The sequence below is a fragment of the Lepisosteus oculatus genome, chromosome 3 (genome assembly GCF_040954835.1).
Source record: "Lepisosteus oculatus isolate fLepOcu1 chromosome 3, fLepOcu1.hap2, whole genome shotgun sequence".
NCBI classification, from domain to species: domain Eukaryota; kingdom Metazoa; phylum Chordata; class Actinopteri; order Semionotiformes; family Lepisosteidae; genus Lepisosteus; species Lepisosteus oculatus.
In genome coordinates this window covers 67,568,636-67,585,973 of record NC_090698.1, presented here as the reverse complement: position 1 = coordinate 67,585,973, position 17,338 = coordinate 67,568,636, and the positions used below count along the sequence as shown (strand labels likewise).

General features: G+C 39.3%; 1 protein-coding gene across 8 annotated transcripts in view; it reads right to left on the bottom strand.

Moving 5' to 3' along the window:
• LOC102696748 (protein unc-13 homolog B) overlaps positions 1 to 17,338 on the bottom strand; it is a 92,106-nt gene that overhangs the window by 52,496 nt on the left and 22,272 nt on the right. For all 8 annotated transcript variants that reach the window (XM_069187417.1, XM_069187414.1, XM_069187415.1 and 5 more), the window contains exons 4-10: positions 15,902 to 15,948; positions 14,781 to 14,859; positions 9,883 to 9,957; positions 8,997 to 9,216; positions 7,214 to 7,441; positions 4,695 to 4,836; positions 3,438 to 3,607 (exon numbers count right to left, since the gene is read on the bottom strand). In XM_069187417.1, the coding sequence (XP_069043518.1) occupies positions 3,438 to 3,607; positions 4,695 to 4,836; positions 7,214 to 7,441; positions 8,997 to 9,216; positions 9,883 to 9,957; positions 14,781 to 14,859; positions 15,902 to 15,948 (961 nt within the window). The remainder of the gene's footprint in view (positions 1 to 3,437; positions 3,608 to 4,694; positions 4,837 to 7,213; positions 7,442 to 8,996; positions 9,217 to 9,882; positions 9,958 to 14,780; positions 14,860 to 15,901; positions 15,949 to 17,338) is intronic.

Below are 17,338 nucleotides of genomic sequence, written 5' to 3'. Positions count from 1 at the left end.
CTGGGAAGCCCGGTCAGTCAGGCTTCGGCCTTCGGTTCATGGCATGGACAAGCTAGTAGAACATACAGTATGTTCTGCCGGAGAACTGTACATCATAAGAAGAAAAAAAAGTGGCCTAGACTGATTTCACAGTTACTTAAATGTGCTGGCAGCCTAAATGTTTTTAAGTTTATTTTATTTATTTTATCATTTAAGTTAACGCTTAACAAATCAAACAAATCCCACTGCCATTTGGTCTGGCTAAGCTTTTGATCTAGATGGTAAGCTCAAAGAAAACCATATCCAAATACCTGCCTTTATTCATTTAAAAATAAAACAAATATTCACTTTACATCCATGGCCTTATAAAGTCATTATATTTCAAACAACATCTCCAGAATTGTAAAACTAATCATTCTAAAATTGATCTTTAAAGGGTACAGATCAAGGAGGGCACATACTTTATCAAATACATTTCCCACAAGGATTTTACTGTTCAGAGAAACAATTCAAAATAAATTAATCTAAAGGCTTCTTTTCTTCTGTGAAACTAAAGGGTGAAACTAAAGAGAAAATCTCATTCCAGGAGCCCAAGGGCCAATGAACGACAGCAACCAGCAAGAAAAAAAAAACGTGGAGAGCGAGGCAAGGAGAAAGGGAAAGATAGAGAGGACGAGGAAGGACAGTGATCTCAGAACAACCAATACGCTTTCGTTTAAAAGGGACAAGACCTGAAGAGACTGCTGGGAAGATGAATAAGTTCAACAGACAACAGAAAACACTGCACAGAGGATGTACAGTAGCTATTCATTCCACGGAAAGATGTAGAGTACACTACGGACTGAGTTGCAATGCTAAGGCTATTTTTATATTTAAGGTTAGAAATACCATCCAACATTAACTGTGAAAATCTGATTCATAGATTACTAGATCATTCTAATGGTTTATGAGAGCTGTAAGCCCTCTTGGAGCATTAATGAAATAAAGCATCATGAAATAATGGCGGATTTGTTCTACAATATCTGCATAATGAGTGATACCCCCTGTCCTTCCATGTCTCTTGAGGCTGACTGTGGTTATGAAAGAAACCCCATTGACTTTGGCACCTGCATCTTAATGTGTCATAACGGGGATAGGATTTGTGGTCCACTACCCTCCTTTCATCTCAGGACAGTCAGATATCTATGGGACTTTTAAAAGCACTCAGGAACAGAGGTATACCTACAGTAGGCTACCAGTCCCTTTCTCCCTGTCTCCTGGCAGCAATTAAACAGAATTCCACCTATCAAGGAAATGCAGCTTTAACGTCTGAATGAAAGGCGAACTCTGTCTGCAACTGATAAAAACCTCCGTTCTCCCACATGTAGGAGTGATTTATGGTGAGGCTGTTCCCCATCACTGCTGTAAAACTTTTTTCAATGTAGGACTACAAAATAGAGAGCAAACTCCAGTTGGCAAAAACATTTAAGTTGTTCATAGCCTTTTTTTTCTTCTGTTTCAGTTAACATTAGAGGTAGAGGAGTTTATGGAGATATATACTGTACATGTACATTGGAATTCTTATTCACCTCAATCTCTCAGGACATGCACAGTAAGTGTTTAAAAAACATGGTAGTCCAAGTCAAAAGTGGATAGTGCAGAGATATTACAAAGTTAGCATTAGGTCTAGTGTCATGATCATATAGAGACACCAAACACCTACAGTACAAGATACCTTTCCTAAGGTATGCTTAAGGCATTTTTCTGAAAGGAATGGTGTTATTCCTTTAAAAGTATATATTTTTATTTCTCATACATCTTCAACTTGAGCACTAGTACCACCTAACCTTCAAGATTACAACTATGAAAACCTCATATTTTTTTTCTAGAACTGCTCCCTCACAGAGTAGAAAACCTCAATGGCTATTTATTGTTTCCATAACACTTACTTCCAGTTTTTTTTTAGTGACTGGGGCTTGTTCTGACCAGGCCCTTAATCAACTGTACTGTTTTCTTTTTCAAGCCCTTTTAAATTTGCTTTCAGCTCTTTAGCTTTTCAAAGGATCAATGCGATTTGTAATTGGTATGATCTTGTGGTAGTGAGTTTCAGGACTGCACTTTATCCTGGAGTGCAGGCTGAAATATAACCAATTGAACATAAGCAGCAGGAAAGTCTGACTCACATTGGGAGTGCATGATACAGTGTCCATGCCACCTGTGTCTGTTCATCAACAACTGATCACTCATTAAGAGCTATCTAGCCAGAAATAAGGCCAGAAAGTGTTAGTTAGCAAGCTGCATAAATATTGTTTAAACCAAGAACCAAGTGCTGAAAAAAATAAGAAGATCACTGACCGAGAAATGGCTTATTTGGGACAAAAATCAGCAGACATATTGTAGGGTTCTCTAGGACCAGGATAGACATTTAATTTTTTTAATTTAAATGATTTTTAATTTTTAGCTTTAGTGCTTATTCTAGATGTAGCCTTTATTCTTTTAAGTATTTCTTCTTTTGAGAAAAAAAACAGCTGTAAGCTGTAACTCCACAGTAGCACTGCCTTCAAGAAGTTTGTTTTCTTTGAATTTACTTTCTTATTCTTAATGCACTCCACCGTAGCCCTGAGCTGTGTCCTGCTGAAAGGTTATTTTTTCCCAGTTTTAGGCCTGAAGCAGGTTTCTCTCAAATTTGCCACTATTTTGCTCCATCTGTTCCTATCAGTCTTCACATGTTTTTTTTTTTATTCCTGCTGAATTATAACATAATGCTGCTACTGTCCCACCACGTTTGGGATAGTGTTGACTGAGTGATAGACTATTTGGGAATTGTCATTTCCATCAAAAGGTTCCAATTTTGTCGTTTGATCACAAAATCACATTTCCACGTGTTTGCAATATCCCTTATTGTAAACACCATGCTGGAATTGAGATGTTTTTACTCAGTTATATATGATGCTCCTTTGTGAAAGCACAATGATACTGTTCTCTGATTCGAGCCACTGAACTCTGCAACTCTTTCCATTGTTTAGATGGCATTCCTTTATTCCTGAATTGTTTCAAACAGCTTGTTGATCTTCATGGCTGAATCTTGGCTTGCATTTCACTAGGTGACCGAGGGACCTCACAGATACAAGTGTATTTATTCAGAATTCGTGTGAAGCACTCTTACTGCACACAGACAGAGGACACTCAACTACTTGTGTGGCTCGTTAAAGTAATTTTAATTAATTTAGATTCAGCACAGGAACGGGTTTGAATACTTGCGCAATGACGACTTTTCCATGTTTCCTTCATATTAACGGCCTATGTACAGTACTTCGTTCTTTTTCTTTTTTGCTTTGCTGTGTGGAGGAGGTTGAGTATACAATAAATACTACTATAATTGCTACTTCAAAGTGCCATAACTGTTTTGCAAGGCACAGCCTATTGCACAAGCATTTTCAAGACAACAGGAGTCAATGCCAGGTGGAAAGGCTGCTGACCTAGATTGTACCAGACATCCATCTCCCCGCTCAGCGTGCGGACTTCGATGATGGTCTGGCCCAGGAAGTCATCCGACTCTCGTTTTAGGCGCTGCTTCACTCGGGATTTGATGTCGTCATCTTCATCCCACACCCTCACCTTGATCCGGTCTGATGAGTTGTGACACTCACTATGAAGAGAGACATCACTGCATGTCATCAAAGGCTCTAATACCCCTCCACTCCTGCTACTGCAAACCATAACACTAACACTGATAGCAAACGTTATTATACTGGCAGGAGGAAGGGTGGGAGCTTTACATGTAACACCATGACTTAAGTTAAAAAATGTCAATCTCTTTATCATGCATACAGAAACATTGGCCTAATTATAGAGAAAAATGATAGTTGTTGTTGTTTCCTTTTTCTAAGCATTACAATTATGAGAACAAAGTAAGTCCTTTCGTTCCACGCCAGAGATTAAATGATTTTCCTAAACAAAGGCTGTGCATCTCCTTGCCTCACCTTGGTTTCTCCCTCAAGCTGTAAACAAACTAAAAATTTCAATTTAAGAGGAGTATAATAAGCTTTTGCTTGAAATGGGTTCTCCTTCAGCACAGCTCACGAACAGTCCTGGCAGTTAATATCATGATTATTTGATTATTTGTGCTGACACCTTTTCCCATACAGAGAGAGAGAGAGAGAAATTAATTACAGTTTCCATAAGGTGTATTTGTTTAGAAGTAGTAGCTGGAAATAAAATAATGTCAGTATTTAGACATTTAGAAACTCAACAAAACCTGTTTACATTCACTAGTCCTTGCTGGTCTCCAGGCTCAGCCCTGTCAGTGCCTGGAAGGCATACAGTATGAACTCTGGGTGACAAGCTCAGCAATGTGAGCTTTGTGTCCTCTGTGACATGACGACTGTGCCTTCGTGGGGTGTATCTGAATAAACGGTGTGCACACAACTGTTTCAGAATATGCAGTACTTTTAAGGATATTTAAAGGGTGTGTGCATTTTGACAAAGCAATAGGTGCAGTCTGTGCTTCTCCCTGCATGGTACCTTGACCAGATAATAATGCTGGAGTACACTGGCAGCACAGCAAGAGCTTTTTCTCCTCAAATAATAAAATCTACATATCTAATATACACCCACAAATGAAGTGGCACCAGCTGTGACACCTTACATTGGGTACGGGGAGTGACCTTTTCTGAAAAGACATCAGGTAACCGTTCAAAGAGTCCCCAAATAAAAAGAAAAAAAAAAGGACTTACAAGTGGAACTTCTCCTCCCAGATGGGGTTGAGGTTGCCATAGATGGTTTTGGTTCTCTTCTTGGTTTTTCCCACCTGCACAGTGACGTAAGGATCACTAGAGCCCGTCTTGTCCTTGGCTTGCAAGCCCTGGGCACACACCACTGCAGACAGACAAAAGTAGGGCTAAAACAGAGTCTCCAAGTGCACTGATCGCAGCAGAAAAGGGAAGACAGTTTTCACAAACCCCATGCTGTAAAAAAGTGCAGAAGTGTTCTGTGACACTGGAGTAATTTATCTTCAGTCTGTAAGCTATGGATGAAAATATGGCATATTTATTTAATTTATTTTAGCATGCTCTGTAATTCCCGACAAAAAAATGGACCCTCTGTGAAGCTTTTATAGTCTTAGGGTTTTGTGAATATTAACACCAGTATCGGTGTACTACTGTATAAATACATAAGATGGTTCATTTTACTAACCATCTGCATTTTTCTGATAAAATATAAATAAAATCCCTTTCAAGGAAGCAAAAATGATTCAAATCACCATGATAGACTGCTTTGGAGACCAAAAATACTTTAATCCATTTCATAATTAACCAGCTTCTTTTGAATATCTGATTATATGATGATGCAGTCATCTGACAAAATAACCAATTACAATACTAAAGATAAAAGCAAAGACCTTTTAGTTCCGCCCTGTAGGCAATTCTGGGAGTGACTGAGGAAAGAAGGCTTTTCTGATAAAAACATAATGTCCTAACTTAATATAAAATCCTGAGAATTAAAACGATGTCAAGCAGCTTAAATGGTATGCTTTTTGTGAGAATTTGTTATATGACCCAGATATCTTTGTCCCGAAAGATCTAAGCACTTCATTCATTCATAAATACAGTATATAGATATATATATTCCATAGCAATGAATATCAAACTTTGAAGGCTGGCTTCCACAGAGACCAATTAGCATTTTACAAACCGTAGCAAAACGTGCTCTGAACAGATTGAATTGTCAGGTATTTTGTTTTAGTAATTCTAAAGAAAAAATGATGCCACCCCATATTTAATTGAACAGATTTCCATTATGGTGCAATTACTATAAGCACATGTCCGTGTTAGAAAGAGACATCTTTTCAGCCCTGGGGTTACTCTTGAGCAGGTAACCACTGTTTGCAATACCAGCTGTTTCTCAGCAACTCCTTCATGATGCTTTCAGTTTACAGTGACAGACGGCATAACAGGCATATGGTTAGCTTTCAAAAAATGCAGTGTTTGCTTACTCTGAAATCTCTGGAATACACACAATTTAAATGAGATGTCAACAGAAGATAAACTACATATTTAAAATAGCACCACAGTGTTTCTTGAGCAATTCAACACAAAGTTTAGAGATTTTCTATTTGGTACATAACTGATCAAAGCATTCATAATGGACAGCTTAGATCAGTTTTAAGTATTCATTAAAAATGTTCAGTTTTGAACATTCTTAAATATCACTTTTAAAGATCAGTTCCTGAAGGGTCATGGTCTCTTCTGTTTTTTCCCACCAAGATTTCATCTTCTTTCTCAGTTTCAGTAATTAAAAAGATGGACAAAATTAAACTTGGTTCTCTGGGCTTTAGAATGTACTGTATTAGTGGATAATTTGAATCAAGAACAGCTTTGAAAACATCAATGCAAATATTCAGAGAAAAACTTCAATACCTCCATCTATTCAGTATCTGAAAGCCAAGGGTAGCAGCAATACAGAGCCTATCCTAAACTAAGGAAAAACAGGGAGCAAGGCAGGATTACACCATAGACGTGATCCCAGATGGGATGCCAGTCCATTGCAGGACACGTGATCAGGGACAATTTAGAGATGTCAATCATCCTACCCAGCATGCCTCTGGGAGGAGGGGAGAAAAATGAGCACCCAGAGAAAAATCTGAAGGACACATACAAGATGAATACTCCACTTGAACCCAGGACCCAAGAGCTATGAGGCAGCAGTGCTATTTGGCTTGCAAATAACTAAATATTATTGAAGCACCTGAAACCGTCCATTATAATAATAACCCTATCCTCTGTTCTCCTCCACACTGACAAGATGATGTGTGGTGAGGGTGTTGATGCACTTTGGCTGCTGTCACATCATCCAAATGGGTGCTACACATTGGTGGTGATGGAGGTGAGTCCCCATTACCAGTAAAAAACTGTGACCCTAAAAAGCAATGTATTATTATTATGAATGAAGTGATATCTGTGCTGTATCTCATTCCAAGAACAGGACAGAAAGAGTAATATGATTGCCAGTTATATGTGCATACGACTCAGGTCAGTTTCTCCATGAAAAGCACAAGTATACTCATTAAAGGGTGTCTTCTTGAAAACTCAGCAAGACGGGATTGTTGGCTAGCCAGAGAAATGCAAAACAGAGAAATTCTGGCTGTCCAACAGCCAGCAGAGGTACCAACGCACAGAACGGCAGGGTGCAGAAAGTGGTCCACTACTGTCGGCCCTGTCCTGCTCCACAAGGGGGCGTCTTTGACCAGTCTTACCCGTGATAGTGATCTTGGCCGACCACTTGGAGGTGCCGTCGAGCACGCTCTGCTTGATGGTTTTCATTTGCTGGGCATGCGCCACTTTGCTAATGGCGAACACATCCCGGATGACATCGAAGATCTCGGGCTTGTTGCGCTCGCGGATCTTCATGCGGTCCTTCATGGCCATGATGATATTCTGGGTGCGGTCCTCCGCGCCGTGTTTCGAGCTTTTCTCCGCCGCTCCTGCCAAGTGGGATCGGGCAGAGGGGTGGAGACAGGCTAGATTTTAGGACATGCCCTGGAGTACATATTACCCCCCTCATAAAAAAAAAAATTGGGGACCGGTTACTGTAGCTAAATAAATAAAGCTTGCAATATTAAGGTTAAACTACATTTATTTTCAGTGATGCCCTTTATGACCATTCACATGAGACAAATTGTATTTTCTTTTTTAAAAAACAGTTTTAAATGAAAACAAAATAATATAGACTTGCAATACTCTGTATTGTGAAATTCTACTGGAGTATAGATGTATATCAAACAATCTCTCTGAGCACTCTTGGGGCCAGTTCTTTAGAACTGAAAAATGGGACAAACAGTGACATTTCACAGGAACTCATTCCCTGGTCTCTATTTTCCACTAATTTATCCACAGTCTCTTTAGCACTGCCTAAACTTAATAATGTCCTTCAAAATGTGTAGGACCCTCCCAATGAAAACCCTGTGACAAGGTGGAAACTCTATAAATATACTGTACTGTAGGTGAAGTGGACAGTGCGAAAAACATTGCTGGAAGTATTTGTGAACAGGACCCTGGATAACAGTATCAGAATTTTCAGCAATTACAAAATCTAATGAAAGAGATTTTATTGGATGTTACTTTGGGCAACGATATGTTGAGTAAAATATTTTACCTTTTGTAATTATTTAGTATTCAATTCTCCAACATATATTGCAAAGTGCAAATTTACTAAATAAAGGAAAATGTACTAAACATGTTTTAAAATCTGTGGAATTGGTAGTTTAACCTACATTGTTTTTAACTATTAGAAATAAATTTTTCCAGTTTATAAAGGCTATTTTTAGATGCCAAAGAACTGCTAGACTAAGCTTCAATAAACTGATTAGGGTATCATGTCTATCCTAATATGGAATAGCACCAGATTGGTAAAAATCCACTGATCCATTTGCACAAAGCAGATTAGCAGAAAAATTAGAAATGTATATAGAACATGACTGCATACATACTGTATATTGACCAAGGAATGCTCTGAATGACTGTATCAAGGTTATTCTGTTCAGGATCACTTATTTTAATACAGTATATACAGAAAGCCAATTAACAACACGTCATATTTTATTCTGATGAAGATTGACTAGACATCAAAATATTTTTAGCATAAAGAAATAAGAACCAATACAAAATCAGCTTGATTTTGCAGCTGGTATTTTAGGAAACTTAGGAAATTATTTTAAAAATACAGTCATAAAAACGATTCTAGAACCAGAGGTTTATTTATTGTAAAACAAGAGTCTTTTTTATCTCACAAAAGCCCAAAAGGAAAACAGCACACGGATGCCCAAAGTGTTTCATGGAAAAGCAGAGACATGCCTTCACTCAACACGAAGACGGGAGGACTTGAGCCTTCGGCTACAATTAGCGGAAACGCCAGAGCTACCATGAGACAAACCGCCGCGACCGTCCGGGCGGCTGCGGGCAGGTGGGCTCAGGCTGTCTCGGACAGAGACCTGACAAGGCTGCGCGCCCACCGCCCCAGACAGCAGGGGCTGGACTTACGCTGCAGGCAGTCGGCGTTGAGCAGGTCCTGGCACTTCTCGTGGCACTTCACCCCGCACTCCGTGCAGCGCATGCCCTGCCGCGCGATGCCCCACAGCAGCCCCTCGCACTCGTAGCAGTAGGTGGGCGTGGTGGCCGTCCACACCTCGAAGTTGTGTGGCGTGGTGCAGGAGATGGGGTAGATCAGAGCCTGCAGGGTCTTCTTGTAAACGTGGTTCTTCTGCAGGAGGGAAAAGCCAGAAAGTGGCATAAACTCAGCAAGGAGTTTCGCTCATTTTTTATTCCTGGATCATGAGCCACAATTAATCAATACTGTGTCCAGGCCCACCTTGGGAAAAGTACCTCTCGATTTGTGAAACATTCCTGTTACAGGAAACCACCATGAATTTCTTCTATGGCCAAATAATCAGTGCTTTTGTTGCAGAATAATTTATTTACTGGAGGCCAGTATTACCCATACAAATATTCTCCTCCTCCACACCTCCTCCTGCTCACTCTGGTCCTCCTGTCTGCGTGGGACAGGCTGAAGAGTGACTCATCTGGGAAGAGGACCTGATGCCACTGCTGACGAGTCCATCGCAGCCTCTGTCTGGCCCAAGCCAGTCGGGTGTGATGTCTAGGAGGTGTGAGCAGAAGGCCTCTGACAGGTCGCCTTGCTCTAAGGTCAGCGGCATGGAGCCTCACTGTCCTGTCACTGATGTGGGCATTGTGTCTGCCTGCAGTTTCAGCAGCAGTACGGGTGGCAGATCTGAAACCATCTCTCAGATGGACCAATCTGATGTGTCGGTCCTGCTCTGGGGTGGTCACTAAAGGGCGACTGGACTGGACAATAGTTCAGCCTGAAAACACATAATTTCTATCTACTATGGGTACTGTATATACTCACAAGCTCCTCATCCTTGAGTGAAGTGCGTGTGGCCATGGCGGAGGTAATCCCAGCCTTCCTTGACTGCACCAGGGACTGCATACCATAAAAAACAAACCGGCAAAACAGCCATTTACAACCATAGAACAAAGAAACTCATGAGCCGGGTATACCCTTCTGTCCAACATGGCTATATCCTGCCCTGTGGCCTAGTCAGACCCCAAAAGCTTAATTGGAGTCTACCCTTAAGATTAGTTTCGACCTACAGTAAATTACTAATAATTTACTTAACAGCATAAGAATGGGCATTTCAGAAGGCTGTAGAACCACTGGAATTCTTAATTACACTTGTGTGCTGCTAGGCTAATCTTTCAAGTAGCAGAAGAATGTAATTGACAGTAATAGGAAGAAGCATACCACAAAATGGTGTGGAACTGAGGTCATAATTAATAACTGAACTATTGCTTTTCTGCAGGGCTCGGGCTGTCACCCTCAGCCCTATCTACTGCAACAACAAGAGGGCAATAAGTCATTCCTGCGACCACTTCTGGCCCTCCCGCTCGGGGTTACAGATCTATGTCAATAGATCATTTGTACTAATTTAACTCAGACAGCTTTTAACAGCAGATAGTGGGGGTTATGAAGAGTGGTCTGGGAGAGTTTTTAGGGCTCCAATCCCTAAAAACTGGAGCATTATATTAATGAATGTCTCAAAATGTCTAATTTTTCACATCAGTCAAAACCCTTACAGGTGTTTTTTTGAATGATAAATGGGATTAAAGAGCACTGTAAATTAGGTTTTACTGACAAAAATATTGGAAATGCAGAAAAAAAACATTTACAGTATATAGATATTAAAAATGTACTATATATGTATTAATAACCTAGCTAATCCACTGTCAAGTAACATTTGAACTGAAATAAAACAATCCTTGATATATGTCAGACTCAATGAAACAATCAAACTGCACACTTATTGGCCTGTTTCAGTTTTAATAAAAGTATTCAAATACCATTTCATGTTCAGTTAACATCCCCTCTGCCTTTTCCATTCTGTACTGCTTCAAATACCATTTCATGGTCAGTTAATATTCTACAGTTTTTTTTCCAGACACTTACTGTAAACCATTTATAAACACTGTGATTAGTCTTCTTTATTGGCATGACAAATTAATCACACATTTAAAATACTTTAGGGATAAACAGTTTTGTAAAATTTATACAGCCATGCAGTTACTCTATGCACATTCTGTTAACATCTCTGCCTTTTAAAAGCAGATATGCACTTTACAGACAGTAATTTACATATCACAATCCATTAACTGGATAATTTATTCTGGATAACTACACTCAGATATTTTAAGTCACCATATAAGTCCTACAGGATGACAGTGTATTCAGATAATACCTCTGAATTATTAAAGCATTATTTAAACAGATGGTATCAAAAGTATTCACCCCTGCCCTGGACTATTTCATATTTCATTGTTACAATGTAGAAACAAAATATATTTAATTGGGATTTTTGTCACTGATTGACACGAAACACTATATAAAGTCAAAGTGAAAACACAATTTTACAGATCCTCCTATATTAATTATAAATATAAAACAGAAAATAACTACAGTAACTACAGTATGTATTCACTCCCATTGCTATGATAAGCAGTACTGAGGCTCTAGAGCTATCAGTAGTCTTTAGAACTCACATTACTAGTTGAATAGAGTCCACCAGTATGAAAATAATGTGTTTCACATGTGTTCAGGTTAAATACACGTACTGTACTGTATGTATGGGAGATCCCATAGTTGATTAGTACAGCTCCCAACAAAAACTATAACATGAAGACAAAATCCAGTATAGGGTTATTAAAAAGCACCAATCAGAGGAAGGTTATACAGTAAGTAAATTTCTGGGCCACTGAATATCCCTCAAAGCATAGTAAAGTCCATTATAAATAAAACACAGTAATCTATAGTACAGTACATGTATATCTGTACTGTATATATACAGTAATATCTGTATACTTGCATGTCATACACACAGGTGGACTCCAGTCAAGTAATTATGTGACTTGGAGAAGAGAGTTCTTACTTCAGAGGTAATTTAGGTGTGTTAAAGCAAGGGGGTGAATACGTATGCATTCAATTATTTTCAGTTTTTTTTATTTTGAATTAGTTTATCAAAATGTCTGGATTTTTTTCACTTTGACATTCTAGAGTACTTTGTGTTGACGAGTGGCAAAACTTCTCAGTTAAATACGTCATGGTTCCATGTCCATGCTGTAACTCATAAAATGTGAAAAAGTCCAAGGGGGGTGAATACTTTTGCAAGGCACTGTATATAAATTTAATAAATTCATTGTTTTCCAGATTGATTAAAAGAAATGAAATACATTGACATCAATCAGTGTTCATTAATCAGAACGAAAAATGATAAGAATCCAACTAATTCACAGCTCACCAATACCAATACCAGCTGTAATCATATGTATAGAGTGAGAAATCAGGCTGACTGATGTAATACACTATCCACAACCGGAACGAAGTTTCGAATGTAAATTTTGATCCTGCAACTTCAGCAGAAAGGTAAACTCTTAAATCAAAATACTGTCACCCTGTGGGGACTCCCATCACCTCAAGACACTGTAGAATCAGCCTTTGCAACTACTCCTGAAGACCTCATTTACTCTGAAACTATACAATCAGCAGAGGGCACATGTACAATACTGAGCAGTGTTCTTACACAGCATCAAATCTGACACGTTTATTAGCTGGATCACATTATTTCTGTCCACTTTGTACTCAAAATCCCAGATATGACATGTCAATTTAAAATGATTTATTCATTTTTCACCTTTTCAGCAAGTGGGTATATAAAAGAACCCTTTAAGGGGAGGCAGACTGTAGCCCTCCAGGTACAGACCTGTGCGCTCTACTGTTTGATCTGCACTGTGTGTGTAGGACGCTGGCAGTTAAGTCATGAATCACGTAATAACTGTCATTGCCGAGAATATCACAGGTTAAAGTAGGTTTATTTAATTTTAAAAACTAGGATTCACGACTTTACTTCAAGAGTCTTCAAATACTTCAAATACTTAGTTTCATATTATAGAAGAGGAGACTTAGTCCATCACTGACCACTGGAGCTTGTGAAAGACACTGTGCTGTGAGGCCAATGTTAACCCCCTCCCCCATGTCTCATTTCGACCCACCACCCTGGTCTGGCCTTTCACAACCCCCGCCCCCAGTGCGTGAGTGATGGCGTGACATGCTTCTGCATGCATCGTGATGGGAAACAATAACTACCAACCAAAGAAAATGTGGAACTATGGGGAACAAAGTGAGGAGAGGAACTGGAGAGTAAAATAATAACAGTAATAATAAAGGGTCGTTGTTAATGGGGGAGGGTGAATTTTATAGTTGCACTTACCATAGCCTTAACAAGGAGATTGGTTGCATACAAAAAAAATTGTACAGGGTTAATTTGAAATATTTATGCAGCAGGGGGAGGCACGGCTTTTGCGGATCGACTGAATTGACCTCTGAAGTATTTTAACCTTTCCAGAATCTACTTCAGATCACTTTAAATATAATACTACCAAAGGCCTCAGAGTCCTTTAAAACAGACACACCTGGGATGAACTGAATTATCTGCTTTAAACTCCTGTTTTTGAAAAAAAGATTTCATGATTACATATTGTAAGAAAAATACGGATAAGCCTGAAGTATAGGGGGGAAAAGCTTGGTGGGAGATGTTAATTTGTTTACAAAAACACATTTAAGTTTGAATAAAAAAACATTAGGCATCCTCCTTTCAGTTAAATTTAGAGCCACCAGTTCTCTTTTTGCAATGTACATATCAATATAGAATACAGACTGCACTTCTCCACACTACCATAGGCAAATTAATAAACACCATCCTCTGAGACACAGCACTGAGTCGACAGCCTCTTTCCATTGTAGCCTAAAGCAGACAGGAGGTCTGTCTGTTGTAAGTGCCTGATCAGGCAAGGGGCTACCTGCTATAAGGCAAGCAAGCATGTCAGCTGACTTTGCCTGAGCTAGTCACCTAATCAACTATCAGGTTGGCACTACTGTAGTGGAAGCACTCCTGGACAGCTGAGTGCTTTAAAAAGATAGTAAACAGCTGTTTTCCTAGACGAAATCACACCTTTAACCTTCTCTATAGCGGTTAAAACGTATAAACAGCTGTATTTAACCCTTACATATTATTACTGTGTACAGTGCAGAATAATTTGTAATCACCAGAAAAAACAGGACACACTTTTTTTCTATCATTCAAGATCTTAGAAATGCAGCAGCTTATACCATCCTACTTGGACTTAATGCTTAACTTAGAATTATGTTGCAATTCTCCCTGTCTCTTAAGCCAGACATAATATACTGAACAACTGTAAAATAAGCAATGATAAGCCTTTGATAAAAAAAATTAACTAGTATAATTCAAGAACAGGCTCAAGAGTCTGGATTCATTAATTCAGATCCAGCTGTGGCTAAAAGCCATTTAATCGTGGATCACTGTGTGAAGTGATATGGATGGTATCATTATGTTGCGATCCAGCAGATACACGTTTTAGCTTCATCTTCCCTGGGAATATGGCTGCATATGGCTAATTAGCTATTGTAAATATTAGAGTGTGAAACAGAATAAAAAAACAATAGTTCATTCTAAATCTATACGAGAAGATACGCACAACAACTCCGCATTCTAAACTCCAAACTAACACGGAAAAAAGATGCATCTTGTGAGTTTGAGTGACACAAATCCCAGAAAGTCTTTCAGATTTTGACCCTGAAAATCTTTGTGAACTACTGGTCAATGCTAGAGAAGACACTACAGATCTGATCCCTGCCCTGCTACAGCTCAACACCCTGAACTCAGATCGGGGACTCACCAGGTCGCTGACAAGGGGGATGGGCTTCTTTTTGCGCAGGTCAGGCATGCTGTCGATACCAAAGAGGCCTCCTCCAGGTCTGTGAACAAAAGGTAGCCAGTAAGATGACACTAAGCACCTCTTAAAAGCATCTAATTCTTTGCCTAGTTACACCTCTGTATCATTATAATAATAATTCCTTACACTTATATAGCGCTTTTTCTGGACATTCCACTCAAAGTGCTTTACAGGTAGTGGAGACTCCCCTCCACCACCACCAATGTGCAGCATCCACCTGGATGATGCGACGGCAGCCATAGTGCGCCACAACGCTCACCACACATCAGCTATCAGTGGGGAGGAGAACAGAGTGATGTAGCCAATTCATAGATGGGGATTATTAGGAGGCCATGATTGGTGAGGGCTAATGGGAAATTTGGCCAGGACGCCGGATTACACCCCTACTCTTTTCGAGAAACGCCCTGGGATTTTTAATGACCACAGAGAGTCAGGACCTCGGTTTTACATCTCATCCGAAGGACGGCGCCTGTATACAGTATAGTGTCCCCGTCACTATACTGGGGCATTAGGACCCACATGGACCGCAGGGTGAGCGCCCCCTGCTGGCCCCACTAACACCTCTTCCAGCAGCAACCGTAGTTCTTCCCAGGAGGTCTCCCATCCAGGTAATGACCAGGCTCACACCTGCTTAGCTTCAGTGGGTTACCAGTTGTGAGTTGCAGGGTGATAGGGCTGCTGGCAAATGTTGGTATGTTTGATGTTCAAAATTTCAAGAATGTTTGAGTGTATTTAGGCATCTGTGAAATTAGGATCTCCTAATTTCCCTTTTTACTACTATAATCAAGTGCAATAATACACAAGGACAGGAGGGTAATTGACCTACACTCAATAAGACTAAGACTCATGAGTAAGGAAAGGCTTGATATACAGCAACAGTGATCCCACACTCAAAGTCCATTTGCCACTCCAGCTGATCTGCACAGTAATCATGAATGCTAGACATGCAAAGCTGTGGCAACATTCACAGCATTTCTCTGGGAGCTGTGTCACTCTGCAACCCAGTGGTGACAAATTCACCCCAACACACAGATTCAAACGCACAAGATTTCAAATGAACTCACCCCCCCTTAATCCATGGCTGCTTTGAAGGGTCACCATCCTCTCTTCCCTATGAAGTTTGAATTGGAAAAAATGACAGCAAAGATAAAACCGGAATACAGGTACAGCACAAAGAGAAGAAGGATAAATACTAAGAACCCATAAGAATGAGGTACTGCAATCCATAAATAAAAAAACAAACTTACACTTTTTTAAAAGACAAAGCCACATTACACACAAGAAAGACAGCCACGGTTTGGTTAAGTTTCACCTTCACTTTTTGACGGCATGCAGATAAATTCTCCCACTTCCAAACACAAGGCTCGAGGATCCGAAAAAATAAGACGACTGCCACAGTAAACATCAAAGAGTGGATATTCATGGCTTCTATCAAACTGTGAAAGAGTCTGTCCAGCTTACAGCAAAGCAGGTAGCTCTCCTCAGACTGCTTTCTACAACACAAATTACCCCATCCCCTAGAAGTCCCACTCTGATCTGCACATAATAATTATACAGAGTTTGTGATGGTAAAGAATTAAATACTTGATGCATTAACTGCAATTAAAAAAAATGTTATAACAATTTTGAATTGAAATAATTCACCATAGTTCTTGTTTCATAACCAGCTACATACCCAGTGTCTTTCAGGAGAAATGGGTTATACAGTAGATCTTAATGGTTCTAAAACTACTATTGATGATTTCTGAAAATACATAGAACAGAAATTCTCCTCATAAATTATGTTTCCACATAGCACTCCCTCAAAGCACCTCATAAATTGTTTCTACATAAACTGATAAACTGTATGCAGCTGTACAAATGAAAGAACCAAAGAAGCTACAAGTCCTCACTTTACTTCCATTGTTGAGCAGACAAAAAGACCAATTATAATCATTTTAAAATTATATAAATGTATTAATTATATATATATATTATTTTATATTTATATATTATATAAATATATAATTTATACATATAAATAATATAAATTTAAAGGGCAATTATAATCTCTTATAGAAAAACACGATAATGTTTAGAATTGCATTCAGATGATGTGAAACCTGTAATATTCCAGTACAACACTAGATGTAGAAAAGGGCATTCTAAACTGAGAGGCATTAGAAACACAACAGCAAGCATCTGAAAACACTGAAAGCATCAGCCGTTATTGCATTTAAATGCCTTTCAGTAAATGTTACTCCATGATTTACGGAAAGATGCAAAGAGAGCCACAAAAAATTACTGAGTAGTGGAGGTGCTGCACAGCGGCCTGAAAAATGAAATGAAAAGAAATGAGTCGCCACCACGTAAACAAATGTCAGAAAGTGAAGAAATGTGATGGCACTGTCTTCATTCATGTGTGTACAGTATATACAGATATACAGAACACGTTAGCCAGCTAGATGTGACTCTGCGGTACCTTTAAAGTCACTGAGATGGGTGCCCTACAGTCCAAAACA